We start from the raw sequence: 17,297 nt of genomic DNA, 5'->3' as shown, positions 1-17,297 counted from the left end.
CACAGCACATACTACAGACTTTTACAGAGAGACTGATTGACGAAGGCATGGTGAGCTTACACTCAAATTAGCATCGCTGAATCGCCCATACAACAAGTCCTCTTTATTTCCTTCTCAAAAGTAATCCGGTACGTTGTCCAAGGTTTGCAAGTAACAACATGACACTACACATAATAAATATGTTCCCAGCTTCCCATCACTCACACTCGACCAAAAATAATACTCCAACGTAATGCCACTTTGTTTGGCCTCGCGATGGTCAGATCCCACCCTACTCAACTTCTGTGATGAGCCTTCTCTTTCTGAAGGGCTGCATAGTCCTGCTCCCTGGAGCACTGTGCGCTCGCCTTCTTTCTTCTTTCCGGCTTTCTGCTTCAATCATGGCGCGCCTTATCTTGCCTGCCTTGTAGATCGGCTTGGGCAAGTGCTTATGTCTGCAACAACACATCATCCATGCAGCATCAGCAGAATGATGGTAAACGAAAACAAGATGCTCCATCAAGTTGAAACACTTTTCAGAACAAGAAATAGTAGCTTACTTGTCAATCCGCCTGATTTCTGGAAGGTGATTATACCGCGCCTTGACAGCATCAAGATATTCTTGCTTTTTGCGTTCCCTTGGAAGAATCTGCAGAAAATATTTGTCGAAACATCTTATACATAATAGAAGACCTTAAACACTCAAGTAGAAACACTTCTCAGGACAAGTGAGACCATTAGGACCTTTGTCCATCAGCCCCAAAAGTAAAACGCTAAGTGTCAGAGAACAAGGCAAACCCATACCTTCATGAACAATTATCAAGTTTCAATCGTGAAAAGTCTTTACCCGCTAACCTAGCTGAGCATTTTTTAACCCATAACTGAATCTCAAAAGCACAACAACTAACTGTGACTTGAAGGTCACTAATATGCTCACATTTACTACTGATTCTCTGCCATTCTTAATTGAGTACATCATTTATGTCTAGTCATGGAATATGATGATGCTAAACAGAAGGAACAAGAGGATGTCAACAACAGACGTTTATTGTTATGCTACTTCATTGGGCATCCATGTGAGCTCAATCATATGGCATGGAACTGAAGCAAGTAGTAAACATACGAGACAGCAACAACTGGCAAACACCGGATGGCAGTAGAAAACTTACAACTCCCAATTGTTCTGAAGCTTTGGACTTCCACAGACGAAGATTTGTGTCATCACTGCCAGAAACTAGATAGGTCCCATCATATGTGTATTTCACACAAAACACCCTGCCAAGGTATGGGTAAATTGGTTACAACAGAACAGAAATTCCATAAAAGCAAGTTGTTAAAGATAGACATGGGGTCTAAAATAAACAAGATGGCTAACGGTAAAAACCAATAAATATATAAATGCCATGTATCAGAACTGCTATATTCATGCTGATTCCAAGAACCATGGTTATATGGCTGTGCATCAGGTTGAAATGTACTCCCTCTGTAAACTTCTATAAGAGCGTTTAGATCACTACTTTAGTGATCTAAACGCTCTTATAAAAGTTTACAGAGGGAGTACTTCTCAAACCTCCATACGTCTCAACAGAGCAACATATTCAACTGTAAAACTGGTTGAATTGAAAAGTCTATTCTGATTTCTGAACACTCAAAAGATATAGATCAAAACTGATCTGACACTAAATTGATCTGGTTGGTATCCGACAGCAGAACAGGCTTGAGGGGTAAAAGTTGGGAACCATACTGAAGTTTGGGCTTAAGATCAGGTAGACAAACTAAGCAAGGAAGAGTGAAAATAAATAATAGAAACAAACCTTTGCATCCTCTTAGTATGGTATATCTCCCTGCTATGATCACCGTTATAATTGAAGATCCGTACCTACAAAAGCAGTAAAAAAAATTGTCAAAAATCACCTATACATGGTACAGTATGAACTTGGATCTACAAAAGTGGCACATACCGTTCTATCGTAGGAACCAGTAACAAATTCCCGTCCTGTTGGGTTGTAATCAACATCCATCCTGACAACACAACTCATGTAAGAATTGACTTCTAAAATTCAAAAGGAAAAGAATACTGTATGTTGCCAATGGGCTTGATGCAGAACTACATGAAATGATAGCTTTCAGATGTACATTGTATAATGCAAGGCAGGAACTGCACATCTCAGTGAGTCCAATGACACATTGACACTACAATGAAATAGCACCACATGTATAAAATCCTTATTGCAGCTTCAGTTTTGTTGATATATCCTAGAACTTGTCCATGTGCATGCACTTAACATACAGATCTATATAATATTGACAGGAGATATGCATATATGCTAGCACATGCACTTAACATACAGATCTATATAATATTCACTCATTTTCTCTACTAGGGGATTGACCTTTACATACATCCACGTGTTATACTCCCTCCGTTTCTTTTTAGTTCGCATATAAGGTTTGGTCAAAGTCAAACTTTGTAGAGTTTGACTAACTTTATATTAAAAAATATAAACATTCACAATATAAAATCAATATTATCAGATGCACCATGAAACGTATTTTCATACTATATAGTTTTAGTATTGTAGATGTTCATATTTTTTTATATAAATTTGGTCAAACTTTGTGTAGTTTGACTTTGACCAAATCTTATATGCGGAGTAAAAAGAAACGGAGGGAGTACTTTAAACAGGACATTAGATATTTGTATTTCCAAATAATACTTACACTGCTGAAACATGACCCTTGTGAACAACCTTGGCTTCATTCAGCTTTCTAGCATCAAAAGAATAACAGTTTGTATCTTCGTTTGCCTAGTAACAAAAAGAATCAGGACAGAAGTTCTTAGCTATGCAAAAGCTCAAATTTAAACAAAAATTCATATATCTTCCAGTCTGGAACAGTATCATATAAGTTGCTTCATTAGCGCAAGCATATAACAAGAACAAAAATATTTGACATTTCAATCTTACAGCAGTGAAGTTCATGGGCTCCCTAGGGTTCCAGCAAACTGAATTGCACCTTGTCTGCATAAAACAAATACATTAGCATCTCCAACTCTCTATGCTTAGTGGTTACTAAGATAGAGCAGAAAAGCAATAAATATTCAGCAAGGTGCCCAAATAATTATATGAGCATTAAAAATAACTAAGTTAGTATGATGAACGAGAACATGCAAATTTTGACTGATCAAATATGGTTGACATTACAAGAAATTAAATTAGTTGGCAGAAGATGGTGCTAGATCTATATTTTGGACACCATTGGGTGTTGGCCTGATCGAATTGGTTACTTTTAGGGATAATAAATTCCAGAACAAAAGATAGGCTTAAGATTCTGAAATGGGTTGGTTTAAAAGAAGGTCCTGAAAATCTGGAATGTTCATGCGAAATGACTCTAATGAGTTGGCATGCCAGATGATTGAAGAAGAATAAATAGAGAAATCAATGAATTTGAAGATACTCCTCACAACTGTGTTTACAAGATCACATGTTGATATTGAGGGTGACATTAATGTGTCCGCAGAAGACAGGAAGGATTAATTCAGAAGGGCAAAGTTGCAACTAAAAAGATGTGTCAATAGATTTTAAATGTACAAGAGATGAATATATCCAAGACCTTGCAAGGACCTCTTAGTCTCTTACAATTCAGTGCATATGAAATGACACATAACCATTTCTCCTGAAGAGCGGATATCTCTATGTGTTCTGTAAATGCACCGTCCATTGTTCTTTCTTCCAACCCGCCAGAAACTGACCAGTTTTAAGTTGGTTCCCACAAAGTGTTTGTCTATTTTCTAGTATATTCTTTGCACTTCTCTATTTTTTTAACCACCGTAATTTTATATTCTTCACTCTTTGTTAGGACCATAATTACCTCACTCCCAGTGGGATACGGACCCAGCATACATCATCATCACGTAATGCATTATTCAGAGCTCACTTTGGATCTTTTTTGCTGCGTGTATTAGGCCCATTCCTTTCATATAGACAATTAATATCAGAATCATACACCAACTTGGAATTTGTTGAAGTAGGCTTAAGAGTTCTAAATCCTGGTTACACACCAAAAAAGGGATGGGAAAGAGGTATGTGAAATCTTTCTAAGTCAAGCATAATTTAGTTTAAAAAACACTGTATTTATCGGTGCTTGAGTTACTCAAATTTAAGCAATACCATTACCAAGATCTCAACAGGATCTTATTATCAATTTAATTTGTCATGAAGCATCATGCAATAGTGAACTAAAACTAACACAGCCCACTATCATATGGCAACTTTTAGTTGGTCTTTCTCACTTATACTTCATGCCGTTCGGTGATGAACAAATGCTGATGTACTTTGAGCACAGGGAATCAGAACGAGACGGTAGGCATTATGTGCACAGCATATGAGAACAAAGCAAATGTTCTCTGTGCATCAAAGTCTCAATAGTGTTAGCATGCTCTATCTATTTTGGATTTTCTAGGTTTTACAAGGATCCACAAATAAAGAGAATTCAACAAACCTTCATGATTAACTTTCTAGCTGGGGATGACATGCGCAGGTCAAAAAGTGTTAAACTCCGATCACTGCAAAATAAATAAATCCTATTTTAGTAGGAAAAAGAAGTTTTAAGGGGAGCAAAATATCGGATTACAACATTCATCATTAGAAAATTAGCAACAAATACTGGAATTTTAGGGGAAATTAAAGAATAATGTAAGTAAAACATCAGGTTCTAAAATTACCTAGATGATGTAAGTAAAACATCAGGTTCTCCAGGATTAAACCGCACAGAAAGAACTGTATCTTTACCCCATTCGAAGGTATTTATTGGCTCCGACCTACAGAAATGAATTAGCATTGGTGGTGGTAGAAAAGACACAAAATGCTGGGGAAAAGGCTATCAGATAGTATACCTGTTATGGTCCCATATATCTACCTGAGCACCTACAGTTGCGAAAACATTACGATCCCACTGGTGGTCAACACCCCTAAAATTCATCAGAAGAGAAATGGTCCATTCAGCAAAGAAGATGAGAGGAATCTGGAATAAGTCAGGGCAGTGCAGTAGTGCTCTCACCAAAATGCATGCTTCCATGTATAGACTGCTGACGGCTGTAAACCACAGTGGCAAGGTAAGGAAATGAGATGTCATACAACATAGATAGTGCAAAATAAATGTAATGCATCCCTTCAGTGCACACCTGGGAAGCATCTCCAATAGCATCATTAGTGTCCATCATCTTACGCATAGGATCTTTCCAGAGTCGAACACTGCAATCAATAGATGGATAAGTGCATAGTAAGATCACGGACACAGATACATATTCACAAATCCACTTCTGTATTTTACACTTTAAAGAAGTAGACTTTGATGAAGTGAAGTTTAATTATTATTTTCAAAACCTGTTTGAAATGGTTTACCACAACTTTTTGCCTGTGTAACGCATAAGTCAGTATGCCACTGGAATTGCTCTTAACCTATATTACCCCCTCCGACCCAAATTAAATTGACGCAGCTTTAGTACAACTTAAAGTTGTACTAAAGCTGCGTCAATTTAATTTGGGTCGGAGGGAGTAACTTATTTTAAAAGGGCTGTTATTTGTGTTTAATGGGGCTTAATCTTGTGGGAATTTTAAGATAAAGCTCAAGTCCTACACAAAATGCTGCGTCAATTTAATTTGGGTCGGAGGGAGTAACTTATTTTAAAAGGGCTGTTATTTGTGTTTAATGGGGCTTAATCTTGTGGGAATTTTAAGATAAAGCTCAAGTCCTACACAAAATGCCTTACACATATATATTCAAGAAAGATAACAAACAGATCCTGGGACATGGTGATCATTAATACACCTGTGGGTTAGAGCCAACTTAATGCAAAACATAAGCAGTGAGAGAACACCTCAAGGGTTAAGTTGCATGCCTTGAATTGAATCTGTGTCTAATAAGCAAAAAGAAGTGGCACCCACAAGTTCACTTACGTGCAATCAACACCACAGGATATCAGAAGATCGCCGTCGGTAGATGTTGCCAAACCTCTCACAGCACCCTGGTGTCCAGGGAACTGGCAGACTGTCTTCCTGTTTTTATTGTTGCACAGGAAATTAAAATTACAGTCACAAGTTGTAGTAAACTATTTCAAACAGCTCAGTTGATATTTCATCGGCGGTACCTTGCAGCAATGTCCCATAGTCGAATATCTGTGAACAAAACAACAGGCACAGTTTACCACTTCCAGTACAAATTTGAACTTGATCAGAAGATGAATAAGGTAATGCATAACTGAGACTTCTTAATTTTTTATGTAAATTTAAATAAATGAAGGGAAAACATCAGCTTCAATACTAGAAAGGTGCCTCGTTCTAACAAAATGGAGCGGGGGTAAACCCCTTTTCATAAAAAAAAGATATACTAGAAAGGTTGAACCAAAAAATCGGTATCACATAGTGGCCAGATCACACAGACTGCTGAAGCGTAACAAAGCAGATGTTACTTGCAAATGCATAATACAAGGGGGTTGGCAGCCATGCGATAGTTTCACAAACAGGGCAGGGTTATATATTCACTAGAAACGGGTAAAAATAATAAAGCAGTGACAAAACATTCAACCAGTACTAACAAATTTATTATTACTCGAAGTGTCGCCACTCAAACTGATACTCTGTCCGGTTCAAATAAACTGGTCATTCTGGCATTTTGGTTACATGCAGCCAAAAATTACAAACTGCCTATCCACATGCCCATGCACATAGATTGGACACGTGAAAACAATATGTGTAGATTTGTCTTGAACAAGTACTTCCACTGAAATTAGGTTTTATAAATATATTCCAAAAAAATTAGTGCTCAAATATGCATTTCAGGGCAATGCTAATGCCGAAAGCAAAAAAATTCTGCGAACTTGGGAGTATAGCATTAGAGCTTCTTACTCTTTGAATCCTGAGTTAACTGAACAATTCAACCAATGACTAAACAAGTGCCAACACTACAATTGGCAGTAACATCAATGTGGCTACTCTGCCATTCACACGAACCATTCCCTTTCCAGATGTCAATTCCTGAGAACGCTATGATATTAAGAACACAACAATTTATTATGAATTTACCATTTTAGTGTGTTACCATCAGATACGATTGGATCACAACACATAAATTGCAGATCACTAGAACTAGATGATACTCTTGATTGGTCAACATAAAGTATTCTTAGCAACCCAGAGAAAATGCACACAAATATTACAGGTCATATTCTAGATTTCACATGTAAAGTGAGTCATGTTGACTGAGGCAAGAGTTCACTTTGAGCTCCATACGAGATTATAATGCATCCGGGCAAAAAAAACAATATTTAGCAACCCCTGAGGTGCAAACTAAAAAGCAGAACAGTGAAAGGTTGTATGTTATAATTTACTGCATTGAGCTTAGTAAGCTAGTTCGTTGAAGGAGCAAATAAAAATGCATTGAACACACTCAAAGAGACGAAAGCAGCACGCTAGTGCAGAAGTATGATAATTACCCCCATCCATCGAGCCAGAAAACATAGCTTTCACATAATTGGAGTTCTTCGCCATGCACGAAACAGCATCAATGTGACCATCCATTGCTCCAATAAATGGCCTGGCAAATATCTGAAATGGGGAGCAGCATAAGTCGCATGAAAATATACAGTAAAAATAAAACATAAATGCAGATAAGGAAGATGAGACGTACCTTCTCTAACTTTGCAGCATTAAGGGCTCGAGTGTACTCAACAGCTTTCTCTTGACTACGGAGTGCTGGATCATAATTGCGGAATACTTTCTGTTGGGAGTAACAAATGCAATAGAGATTGTCATTTGTTGGCACAAAATATACAATAAAAGGCCTAAGCAAGTGACCACACAGACTTGAACCTGGGAATATAGCATCAACAGCTATATTGTGAATGTTTCAATTTACATGGCAGCTACCATGCTAACACACCGCCAGAAGTATTATTCAGTCGATACATGACTTAGATATCTGATGGCTATAAAATGTTAAGATGTTCCCCCAACCTGGGGGAAGGGGAAAATAGCTCTAGCAGAAGGGAATCAATTTGACGACCCCTCAAGAGAACTCGGCCGTTTTTGTTTTCGTTTTCAGTTGAAAGGGGGCCTATCAATTTAACTGGATAAAATGATAGTATTACCAACATCTGTAACTGCACGCAAACGCACTCCATGCTTAGGAAACAGCTCTCGCTTCTTATCCTACCATATCTACAGTACGAGTATGATGATTATACCGGATGCAGAACAACGAGTCGCAACCGACATGAGCGGGAGCACAATCAATAGAAACTACGAATGCAACGAGGGCTTCACCTGCAGGTCCTGGCTGCGCTCGCGCGTGAAGTCGTCGGTCGAGCGCGATATCACCTTCACCCTCATCGCGACCGCCGATGCAGCGAGGCGGGGCACTCGGCAAGGATGCGCTGCAGAGGCGCGATGAATCCGTAGATGAAGGTGCGGGGCTAGGGTTTTGCGCCGAGCAAGCTTCTCCTCCTCTAAACCCTGGTTGCCGCCGCCGCCGCCGCCGTCGAGGGGAAACAAAAGAGAGGAGTAGAACGCTACGAAGCAAGGGTCGGCGGCCGTAGAACAACAGGATGAAACTGGGCTACCCTCAACGTTTAAGGGCCCATTGGGCCCATCTCAAACAGCCCAACAAGAAATGGACCGAGCAGACCTATGAAAGGCCCACCCACATTGGTTCCGTCTGTTTGTGTGACTCGAGCGCTAGCTAGCCGGAAACCATCTCTCCCCTCCTCCTCCTCCCGTCTCACCAAGTCAGCCACGATGGCCGCCGCCGCCGCCAGGTCGATGCTCCGCTCGTCCGCTTCTCTCCTCCGCGCTGCTCCGGCGAGGGCCTCTTCCTCTGCGGCGCGGCCGTCCCTTCGCCGCGCGCTGGGCGCGCCCCCTCGCCTCCTCAGGTACGACCTCGGCCACCAGTCGACCGTGCCCCCCTCAACTAGCCAGATGTGGGCTGATGATTGTAATGGCGCTGTTCGTTGTGCAGGTCGCCCGTCGAGGCGAGCTTCTGCGTGGAGTCGCTGCTGCCACTGCACAGCGCCACCGCAGCGGCGCGGATGACATCTATGCTGGCCGTGCCTGGCCGAGGCCTCGGGTGGCTCACGGAAGGTGAAACTGAAACTACTCTTCCCCTTCAAATCTGTTATTAATTCGTACATTAGTCTAAAAAATGTGTATATAAATTCATGTGTTACGGTGTAATTGAGACAATACAGTAGATTTGTTTTGATATGAATCATATGTCAGTAGTGTGCCTATTGTCACCAACAATCCAACTCAAGCTAAACGTTGTAGTAGCAGTAACCTGCCATAGTTGATCCCAGTGTGCATAAGAGCATTGACTTGCACTACCTTAGTCTTGGTTAACACTGGTCCAAATGCGCATAACAATTTCTCTGTATCATTCGCCCAATTCCTTCAACATCTGCATCATACTATATGAACTTTCAAACACAAATCAATGGATGCAATCCACAATTCTATCTGGCCGTGTTTCCAGCATTTAGTTTCATGTTAACATCATTCTCCAGTCCTGTTTCCAGTCTTATTGACCAAAGAGACCCACTTTTCTGTTTTTCTTTTTATTTCTTTGTTGTAGGGAAAGACGAAACTAGATGAAGACCAACTTGGGAAAGGTGACCACTAAAATATCTCCACCATTTCGTTGAAATATGAGTAAATGTTATGTCCCTTACCAATCTTAAACGACTACCAAACCTTGCTCCAGTATGTGTAGAAGTGCTGCCGTGCCAACTTATTGCTATATGAATCATAACTTTCTCTGGGACTCCCTACACCTTTTAAAACCATGTTTAACAATTGATAGATAATAATTACTACATAAAACATAGGAATGATAATGGTTCCTATTATTGGAGGATTTCCTGTAAACTTAGTGATTAAGGCTCCTAATTCCACCGGAAAGAATGAATATGTTCATATTTTAGTTACATGATCTACAATTTGTGCATTGGGGCGCAAAATAAAAAATGATGATAGGTGTTACTAGTTATTGACTGGGGCAGTATTGAAGAGAACAAATTGACAAATATCTAAAAGTTCTAAGCGGACAACTCGCTGAAACTTTGTGCCTTAAGTAGCGATTTTTTCACCTAGTATACTGTTTGAGCCCCCCCTAAATTGCAGGGCACTGTTTCTTAACATAGAGTATACAGTATTATAACGATTTATTTCCATAGGGAATTTTTATCTATTTGTTTTTTTCCGTTCATATCGTAGAGAAACTGATTTTTTTAACATTTGGCTATGACGTACTCCCTCTGTAAACTACTATAAGAGTGTTTAGATCACTAAATAGTAATCTAAACACTCTTATATTAGTTTACGGAGGGAGTACTATGAAACACCCTGGAAAAGTAGCATATGTAATGTTTTAATTTATACATTCTTCTTAAATTTGTATAACTATCGTGATGAGTTATTATTGTTGGATAACAGCTGAAATTGATGGGGTATGATGCTGACCTGCCAACGGAGCCAGGAGATTACTAGTCTTTCAGGATGAGTTGACAAAGAAAGGAAGCATGCTTTTCTTTTTCTGTATGTGTACTACGATGAAATTTTTAATAAATGATGTTTGATATTGCTTAAACTTCATTCTCCCACCTTCATCTTCATTAACCAGAATCATTATGGTTATGTGATGAGAACCGTGCTAGGGGTGTAGAAGTTTGAATCGCTGGCAAAATGAATACTATGCTTGACCTTTTGTATCTGTTTGTTTGGTTTGTCAGCATGATCTGGTGATTAAAAGCCTGTTCCCTTTCTTTTACTGGCAATGTGGCTTGGTGTCAAGCATATTTTGATCCTTTTAGTCTTCACTTATGAATCCCATTTATCTTGTACAACATCATTGTTTCAATAATGCTCCTACAGACACTGGAAAAAAAATTACACAGGCAAAAAGGCAAGTATGCGACTCAAGGAATTCACATGTGTAGCTGTGCACTAAATAACTTTATAACAATATGATCTGAAATCATTTACAAGCAATTTCTGTCAGTACTTGTCTGTATCATCGTGAGGTAGTCACTTTGGGTAGGAAGTGCTCCCGCATTATCTTGTTCTGATGACTAGACAAGAACTTCATGCAGATGGGTGGCTCGATTTGGAAAATTGAAAGTAATGCTGATGGCAATGCCCAAAGTCCATCTCCACATATCAAACCTGATGCTACTACAACTGCAAGCATATTTGCGTTTTTCTTATCTGTTTTCTTCCAGATAACTAACAGTAGACTCCCCAAGGCCATGTCTATTGCAATATTCGGTGCGATTAAGAATGGAATTGCCATAGCCATGGCGTTTGGAATGTAGTTACTTGCCTTCCACTTCCTTGCTTTGGCTACTGCTGACAGGCAATCCAAGCAAAAGGCCATAAGGAAGAAAGCTATACAGAACTCAATGGAGTGCTTTGGGAGTATCTTGGTTCCTTCAACACTTAAAACTGCGAGCCCACGGTATGCGGTGGCCAAGGGCGCCGAGAATACCGATCCAGCTTCTCCCAGATGCTCTTTGCCAACAAGTTTTTCGAAGGACAGGAAGACAAGCGGGTTGATCAAGCAACCAAGTGCAGTCCCAATTACTTGGCTTATGAACATTGACAGCGGCGAGGTGAGTGTTAGGTATCCTGTCTTGAAGTCATGCATGAGCTCAGCAGCATTGCCAATGATCATCAACATGACACCACAGGCAGCAAGACCGGCAATGGCGCCACCAGATGCTTCACCAACCCATGCCCCAACAAGGAATATAGCAAGCTTCGCATAGACGGATGCCAGGGACCAGTCACACAGTCCAGAAGCATATGAATTGCAGAATGCCAAGATGGGAGCGACAGCGTATAATAAGGCCACATGGTAATATCGCATCTGTGGGAAGATACGTGGAACAAAGATTGCTGAGACGGCTGCGAAGAGGATGTAGCCAGCAACCGAGACATAGCCCGGCAGTCCTTCATTCAGAAAGATCTTGTTCCTGCGACGCTCATCGTAGCTAAGAGCTGTTTGTTTATCTGAATTTCCATCGGCTGGTATGTTGGTACCGCCGGGATTCCGTTGCTGGCGATTCATGTGGAAGTGGTTGGCAGCCCTTATGGTGATTGAACCCAGTTGGAACAGGCAATCCCCGAGCACCATCGATATGCCCATGGGCACCTGTTTCATGGAAGCAGCAAACATGGTCAGCGAAGTGCGAAGACTGAAACATCTGATCAAGTACGAACCACGGTGAAGTTCAGATGGAATTCTGTCACTAACCTTGTATCCATTGATTCCCCTGAAATTTGTCGGCGAAGGATCGTTGTACCAGTCCCCTTTCTTGCTCTGGAGGGTTGGCCACAGGAAGGAGGTAATGATAGATCCGAAAAGCATGGAGAAGTTGATGAGGACAGGGCAGATCATGCCCACACCGACGAGACTCGCGGAGAAATCGAAGTAAAACTTCTGCTTGTATGCCTTCAATCCGAACAAGGGAAAATCTTGGAAGCCGCAGCCGCTCCCTCCCGTGTAAACCCACTGGAAGGATGCCCACATGAAGCTTCCAACAACGGCTTTGGACATGGCCAGCACCTGCCTCCTAAGGAGGGGAGGAGAGAAAACATTAGTGCCGGTTAAGCTTACAAACGGCATAGTGAAGAGCCAGCAGGTTACAAAATGGCATTGTATCTACTTTGCTGTTGCGGCTCCCGCTGGCGTGTGGAAGCTGTTGACGATTCCGGCGATAGCTGAACCAGATGGATACATCAGTTTGTAGTCCAGTATCATGAGCTGCCAAACAATGGCGAAATGTCTCAGTTTTTTTTATAGCAAAGGCATGGATCAAAATAGTGATCGGAAATGAGTTCATCACCTTCCGCAGTGGGAGGGTGCAGAACAGGCTGGCGAAGGTGACGAGGCCGAGGAAGGCCACCACGTTCCCGGTGTGCAGCGTGTACACGTCCTTGCCGGTGCCCGTCCCGCCGGCGGACTTCGCCACCGTCTCGGTCATCGCGAGCAGGTAGGTCGTGAAACCACCTGCAAATGCAAAATCACGGCCGCCGGCTGAGCAAAAACCTGGTGGAAATGGCCGTGTGCGTGGACGGGCGGACGTACGATACCGTAGAAGGAGAGGGTGGAGCAGGAGATGATGCAGGTCTGGAGGACGACGTTCTCCTGCCTGGTGAAGGGCTGCGAGGCGACGCCGAAGCGGGCCAGCAGCCGCGTCCACGACTTGATCACGAAGAAGCCGAGGAGGCTCGCCACGATGTTGAACGTCGGGCCGACGCCGGCCGTCAGCCCGATCCGCATCGACATGAAGCTCAGCACGGCGCCCAGCACCGTGCTCACGGCCACCGACCGCACCGTGACCTGCCGCCACCACGGCGGTGGCGGCTGGCCCGCGAACGCCACCTCCACTGATGGCTCCTCCTCGCCATCCTGTCCGGCAGCGACGGCTGCTGCAGTTTCTGCCTCCTCCGATGACCGTGGATGCCGGTGACCAGCGACGGGAGCCATGTTTGCCTGAGGCCTTGCCTCAGCCGCTAGTTTCGTTTTGAGCACGTTCGCCAAAAGTGTTGGCCTTGCCTTTTTTTTAACCAACATAAGCGTTGCTTTTTATAGCCGTAACATGTCTGGAACAGCAGATGACTGTTGTTTTACCGGATCTCCACGAAAATTCTGTTCTGGACACGGCAAATATAACATCAACACAACGTAACAGCAATTCAACACAACATGTAATGGCAGTTCATTCCGTTTGATCTCTAAAGCTCAGCGCAACATGGCGCCACGCTGAGCTTGTTCCATTACAACAGCAATACAAGCAGTGCCAAGAGGAATCACAATCCAGTAAGATGCATGGAAAGCTCAGTTTGATCCATCGAACATTCTAGCTCAAGTGATACAATCTTGATCTTATCTACTACCACCATAAGAAATAAACAAGCTTACCAACGGCTTGACAATATTCATTCATAGTGCTTCGTTTTTATGGCGGGAAAAGGGCAGGGAAACTTCAACAATTACTCGGCCACGTTAACCAGCTCGTACTCTACTTGCGACAAGTTGTTCTCTTCATTCACAGTAAAGCTGGCAGGTTCTGTAGCTTCTACCCGCCCCCACTTGTCCACCGCAAGCCTCATCGAAGCTTTGAACATGTCAATTTTAGCATTGCGCAAGATGGCTGTAGCACCAACCTTCAACAGGTCAACTGCACAGGAAGAGCATACCATCAGTCCATAGTACATGCATCATCATGAAATAGAGTAGGAATCATGACCCCATCCCCTATACTCTTCAATGACCATGAGCAACTAAGAAGATGTATAAGATCTGAAAATGATAGCATGCATAACATCAAAAGGTGGTAGTCCTACTGCTGCTTATAATAGCCACTGGGTTGTAAGTTCACCATGCAATTTATAATTAACAGATGAAAGAAGTGAAGCTATTAGGATGCTTTTCTCTGTGATGCATGACATTAAAGGAAAAAGAAATTTGTACTATCAATATGGTATGACAGACTGTTGTTTCCAGTTGAAGACATGGAGACAAAGGAAGATCTAGTATCAAAAATATTGTCAGATGCAGTTCATGCATATATGGTGAAATAATAGCTCAAGTGGACACTGAAAAAGAATGCACCACCTGCACATATAGAAATATAGTACCCTCACTTGGATTCAAATAAACAATAGCACAATACAAGATTGGAAAAGAGTGTTGTGCTGTTTCGGAAATTGGGAAAACAATATAAGGTCCAAGTCAATCCAACTGCGCAGATGGCCACTGGCCAGCAGAACTGTAGAATGGCAGGTAATGGTAGTGAACTACTTTTGTTTGGCATGCAGCCTTTTTTAATCAACTATCCATCAGTTAATTTTGCTATTTAGTTTTCATAATTACTTCCGAATGAAACCTAATAAATTTTCTGTACAGGCCAACAAACAAACAATAAACAACAACAAAGCCTTTAGTCCCAAACAAGTTGGGGCGGGCTAGAGGTGAAACCCATAAGATCTCGCAACCAACTCATGGTTTTGGCACATGGCTAGCAAGCTTCCACGCACCCCTGTCCAGTTCTTTCGTGATACTCCAATCCTTCAAATCTCTCTTTACGGACTCCTCCCATGTCAAGTTCGGTCTACCCCAACCTCTCTTGACATTCTCAGCTCGCTTTAGCCGTCCGCTATGCACCGGAGCTTCTGGAGGCCTGCGCTGAATATGCCCAAACCAACTCAGACGATGTTGGACAAGCTTCTCTTCAATCGGTACAGGCCAACAAAAACTGGTTTATTTTCAGCAGAGAAATTTTTAAGAAGCTATTGGATAAATTACTGGGCAGATACTGATCGCCGCATTTTGTGGCAACGGGCCTGGCGGTTGTCTCAGGTCGTGCAGGAAACGTTCACCAGGAACTTGTAATCTGATTCGCAACGCTGGGAAATTGTAGTGCCTTGTACACAGAAAGGCGCTTTCCCTTTCATGCTGTTTTGGCATCTGAAATGTACTGCCTCCGTTCCAAAATATAATCTGCAGTTTGACTACTAAAATTGTAATACCAACCATCCAGATAATTCACCATAAAACATATGGCCAGATGGCCTAAACTGTAAAACGAAGTGACAACCACAAGATTTACACCTCTTATCCTATCGTCGCCACTATAAAGCTACACAAATTTCGAAGGACCTAACCATCATCTACGAATCCAAACAGACTAGCGCCAGAAGACCGGGCCCTAAGAAATCTACCAAAGGCACCATATGCAAGGCCAAGGAGTGGCAACCCAATCACCTTGGTCGTTGCGGGCAGTAAAGATGATGGAGCCGGTCTCGTCGCCCACGAGGCACTCCGCGATGCGGGGGGCGCGGGCGGAGGAGGAGGCGGGCGCACCAGTGCGCACGCGGCCAGGGACGGGGTTGGCGCTGACGACCTTGACGATGAGGGTGTGGCCGTTGGTGCCCGGCTTGAGCTGGTCCACCTTGACGAACACCGGCTTCCTGAGCGCCGGCTTCTCGCCGCCCTGCGCCGCCGCCGTCGACATCGCCGGTGGTGGTGGGGTGGTGGTTTTCGGATCGAGTCGTGGCTGGGTGGGGGTTTGCGGTTGCGGGGGTGGTTGGGAAACCCTAGAGTTTCGGTGGGGAGCTGGGAGTGGTGGTAGAGGGAGCAGACGGCAGTGAGGCTTGTTGTAGTGCGAGCTTCGGGCTGTAAGAATTGGGCTGAGCCTGATCCATTAGAAGATAATGGGCTGCATAGTTTCAAATTGGCCTAGTAAATGATCCAATAATTTTGAACGTTAGATCTAGAGGGTCTTTTTAGGGGCACTGATGTGCGCCGATGCGCCGGCAGAACAATACGGCCGGTCGTACCGTGGACGTACGATACGTTCCATAATAGCCGTACGATTGCTTCTTCCCCAATTGCTTCGCTGGTAAAAAAAAAGTCATGTCGTCTGTTCATTCCCACTGTCTCGTGATCTCCCATACGCCAGCCAGCTCGCCGGTCGCCCTCGTCCACGACGCTGCCGTCCTCGTCGCAGCCGTCCACCCTCGTCTCGCCGACCACCGTCCTCATCGCAGCCGTCCGCCCTCGTCCCTGCCGGCCACCATCCTAGTCACCAGCCCCAACCACCGCCGATCGTCCTTGTTGCTTTGCCCCGTGCAACAGCCGCACCCCGCGGTTGAAGCTCTTGTTGAGACCGTTGTAGCTTCGGTTGCGACGACTGAAGCTCATCGGCATGCTCGTCGCCGCTCATCCCCGGCGTGCAGCTTGCAACAAAAAATCGAGCACCGGGGGAGATGCCCGGTGCTACAACCGACGACCAAAAAAGCTACAACTAGCGATAGGAAAAGCTTCAACCGGCTACGAAAAAAGCTTCAACCAGTATACGACTGGAGCTATGGATGACCAAGAAAAGTTATGACCGGTGACAGGAAAAGCTTCATCCGACTATACAAAAAGTTTCAACCGTGGAAATGAAGCCATGGACGAAAAACGAAAACTTGTAACCGACAGTTATAAAAGTTACAACCGCATTGAAAAAAGCTTCAAACTTCTTATCTCAGTTGCGACCCCGCGATGACGATGACGCCGTTTTGCTGCAACCGTAGTAGATTTTTGCTACCATCGGCGATTGAATTTGCTACAACCGGTTCCAGCAAAATTTTGCCGCGGGGTGTAGTCCTGTCATGGCTGGTTGCAGCTCCGGCGAGGTAGGCAGAGCTCCGATGCATGCGGATCCGCGCGGATCTGGTCGAGGGCGGCCAGATCGGCTGATTCCCATGACGGCGGCG

At 43.3% G+C, this 17,297-nt stretch overlaps 4 protein-coding genes across 5 annotated transcripts; 1 reads left to right on the top strand and 3 right to left on the bottom strand.

The window, feature by feature from the left end:
* Window positions 1-67: 67 nt before the first annotated feature.
* LOC119267738 (DDB1- and CUL4-associated factor 13-like) lies at window positions 68-8,553 on the bottom strand. Its single transcript, XM_037549174.1, has 17 exons — window positions 8,301-8,553; window positions 7,666-7,755; window positions 7,472-7,583; window positions 6,128-6,155; window positions 5,937-6,035; window positions 5,162-5,231; window positions 5,038-5,072; window positions 4,874-4,948; window positions 4,703-4,798; window positions 4,480-4,543; window positions 2,946-2,999; window positions 2,701-2,786; window positions 1,941-2,001; window positions 1,794-1,858; window positions 1,149-1,254; window positions 540-628; window positions 68-434 (listed from the first exon to the last, which is right to left on the bottom strand). Exons 1-17 carry the CDS (start codon window positions 8,364-8,366, stop codon window positions 272-274), a joined length of 1,359 nt encoding a protein of 452 aa, XP_037405071.1. The 5' UTR covers window positions 8,367-8,553; the 3' UTR covers window positions 68-271.
* Window positions 8,554-8,704: 151 nt separating this feature from the next.
* On the top strand, window positions 8,705-10,778 carry LOC119267737 (protein NUCLEAR FUSION DEFECTIVE 6, mitochondrial-like). 2 transcript variants are annotated; one of them, XM_037549171.1, is made up of 4 exons: window positions 8,705-8,905; window positions 8,992-9,113; window positions 9,604-9,640; window positions 10,464-10,778. In XM_037549171.1, the coding sequence occupies exons 1-3, from the start codon at window positions 8,772-8,774 to the stop codon at window positions 9,621-9,623; spliced, it is 276 nt and encodes a 91-aa protein (XP_037405068.1). In that variant the 5' UTR covers window positions 8,705-8,771; the 3' UTR covers window positions 9,624-9,640; window positions 10,464-10,778. The 2 variants fall into 2 exon arrangements, with proteins under 2 accessions (XP_037405068.1, XP_037405070.1); XM_037549173.1 differs by lacking the exon at window positions 9,604-9,640.
* A 138-nt stretch (window positions 10,779-10,916) lies between these two features.
* On the bottom strand, window positions 10,917-13,675 carry LOC119267735 (probable metal-nicotianamine transporter YSL1). Its single transcript, XM_037549169.1, has 5 exons — window positions 13,122-13,675; window positions 12,875-13,038; window positions 12,695-12,792; window positions 12,283-12,601; window positions 10,917-12,180 (listed from the first exon to the last, which is right to left on the bottom strand). Exons 1-5 carry the CDS (start codon window positions 13,603-13,605, stop codon window positions 11,041-11,043), a joined length of 2,205 nt encoding a protein of 734 aa, XP_037405066.1. The 5' UTR covers window positions 13,606-13,675; the 3' UTR covers window positions 10,917-11,040.
* A 58-nt stretch (window positions 13,676-13,733) lies between these two features.
* On the bottom strand, window positions 13,734-16,177 carry LOC119267736 (uncharacterized protein At4g28440-like). Its single transcript, XM_037549170.1, has 2 exons — window positions 15,799-16,177; window positions 13,734-14,212 (listed from the first exon to the last, which is right to left on the bottom strand). Exons 1-2 carry the CDS (start codon window positions 16,046-16,048, stop codon window positions 14,025-14,027), a joined length of 438 nt encoding a protein of 145 aa, XP_037405067.1. The 5' UTR covers window positions 16,049-16,177; the 3' UTR covers window positions 13,734-14,024.
* Window positions 16,178-17,297: the final 1,120 nt, after the last annotated feature.

This window comes from Triticum dicoccoides, chromosome 3A (genome assembly GCF_002162155.2).
Source record: "Triticum dicoccoides isolate Atlit2015 ecotype Zavitan chromosome 3A, WEW_v2.0, whole genome shotgun sequence".
NCBI classification, from domain to species: Eukaryota; Viridiplantae; Streptophyta; class Magnoliopsida; order Poales; family Poaceae; genus Triticum; species Triticum dicoccoides.
This window is presented reverse-complemented; position numbering and strand designations above follow the sequence as displayed.

What these genes read in the sequence shown, in the direction of transcription:
- LOC119267738 (XM_037549174.1), bottom strand. Translation starts at nt 8,366, where the DNA reads ATGAGGGTGAAGGTGATATCGCGCTCGACCGACGACTTCACGCGCGAG. An exon ending in AGCGCAGCCAGGACCTGCAG is followed by an intron (nt 7,756 to 8,300) that starts GTGAAGCCCTCG and finishes TACTCCCAACAG; the next exon opens with AAAGTATTCCGCAATTATGA. An exon ending in CATACTAAGAGGATGCAAAG is followed by an intron (nt 1,255 to 1,793) that starts GTTTGTTTCTAT and finishes ATACCTTGGCAG; the next exon opens with GGTGTTTTGTGTGAAATACA.
- LOC119267737 (XM_037549173.1), top strand. Translation starts at nt 8,772, where the DNA reads ATGGCCGCCGCCGCCGCCAGGTCGATGCTCCGCTCGTCCGCTTCTCTC. An exon ending in GCGCCCCCTCGCCTCCTCAG is followed by an intron (nt 8,906 to 8,991) that starts GTACGACCTCGG and finishes TTCGTTGTGCAG; the next exon opens with GTCGCCCGTCGAGGCGAGCT. An exon ending in CCTCGGGTGGCTCACGGAAG is followed by an intron (nt 9,114 to 10,463) that starts GTGAAACTGAAA and finishes GTTGGATAACAG; the next exon opens with CTGAAATTGATGGGGTATGA.
- LOC119267735 (XM_037549169.1), bottom strand. Translation starts at nt 13,605, where the DNA reads ATGTTGGTTAAAAAAAAGGCAAGGCCAACACTTTTGGCGAACGTGCTC. An exon ending in GCGGGAGCCGCAACAGCAAA is followed by an intron (nt 12,602 to 12,694) that starts GTAGATACAATG and finishes TCCCCTCCTTAG; the next exon opens with GAGGCAGGTGCTGGCCATGT. An exon ending in GGGGAATCAATGGATACAAG is followed by an intron (nt 12,181 to 12,282) that starts GTTAGTGACAGA and finishes TCCATGAAACAG; the next exon opens with GTGCCCATGGGCATATCGAT.
- LOC119267736 (XM_037549170.1), bottom strand. Translation starts at nt 16,048, where the DNA reads ATGTCGACGGCGGCGGCGCAGGGCGGCGAGAAGCCGGCGCTCAGGAAG. An exon ending in TACTGCCCGCAACGACCAAG is followed by an intron (nt 14,213 to 15,798) that starts GTGATTGGGTTG and finishes CTTCCTGTGCAG; the next exon opens with TTGACCTGTTGAAGGTTGGT.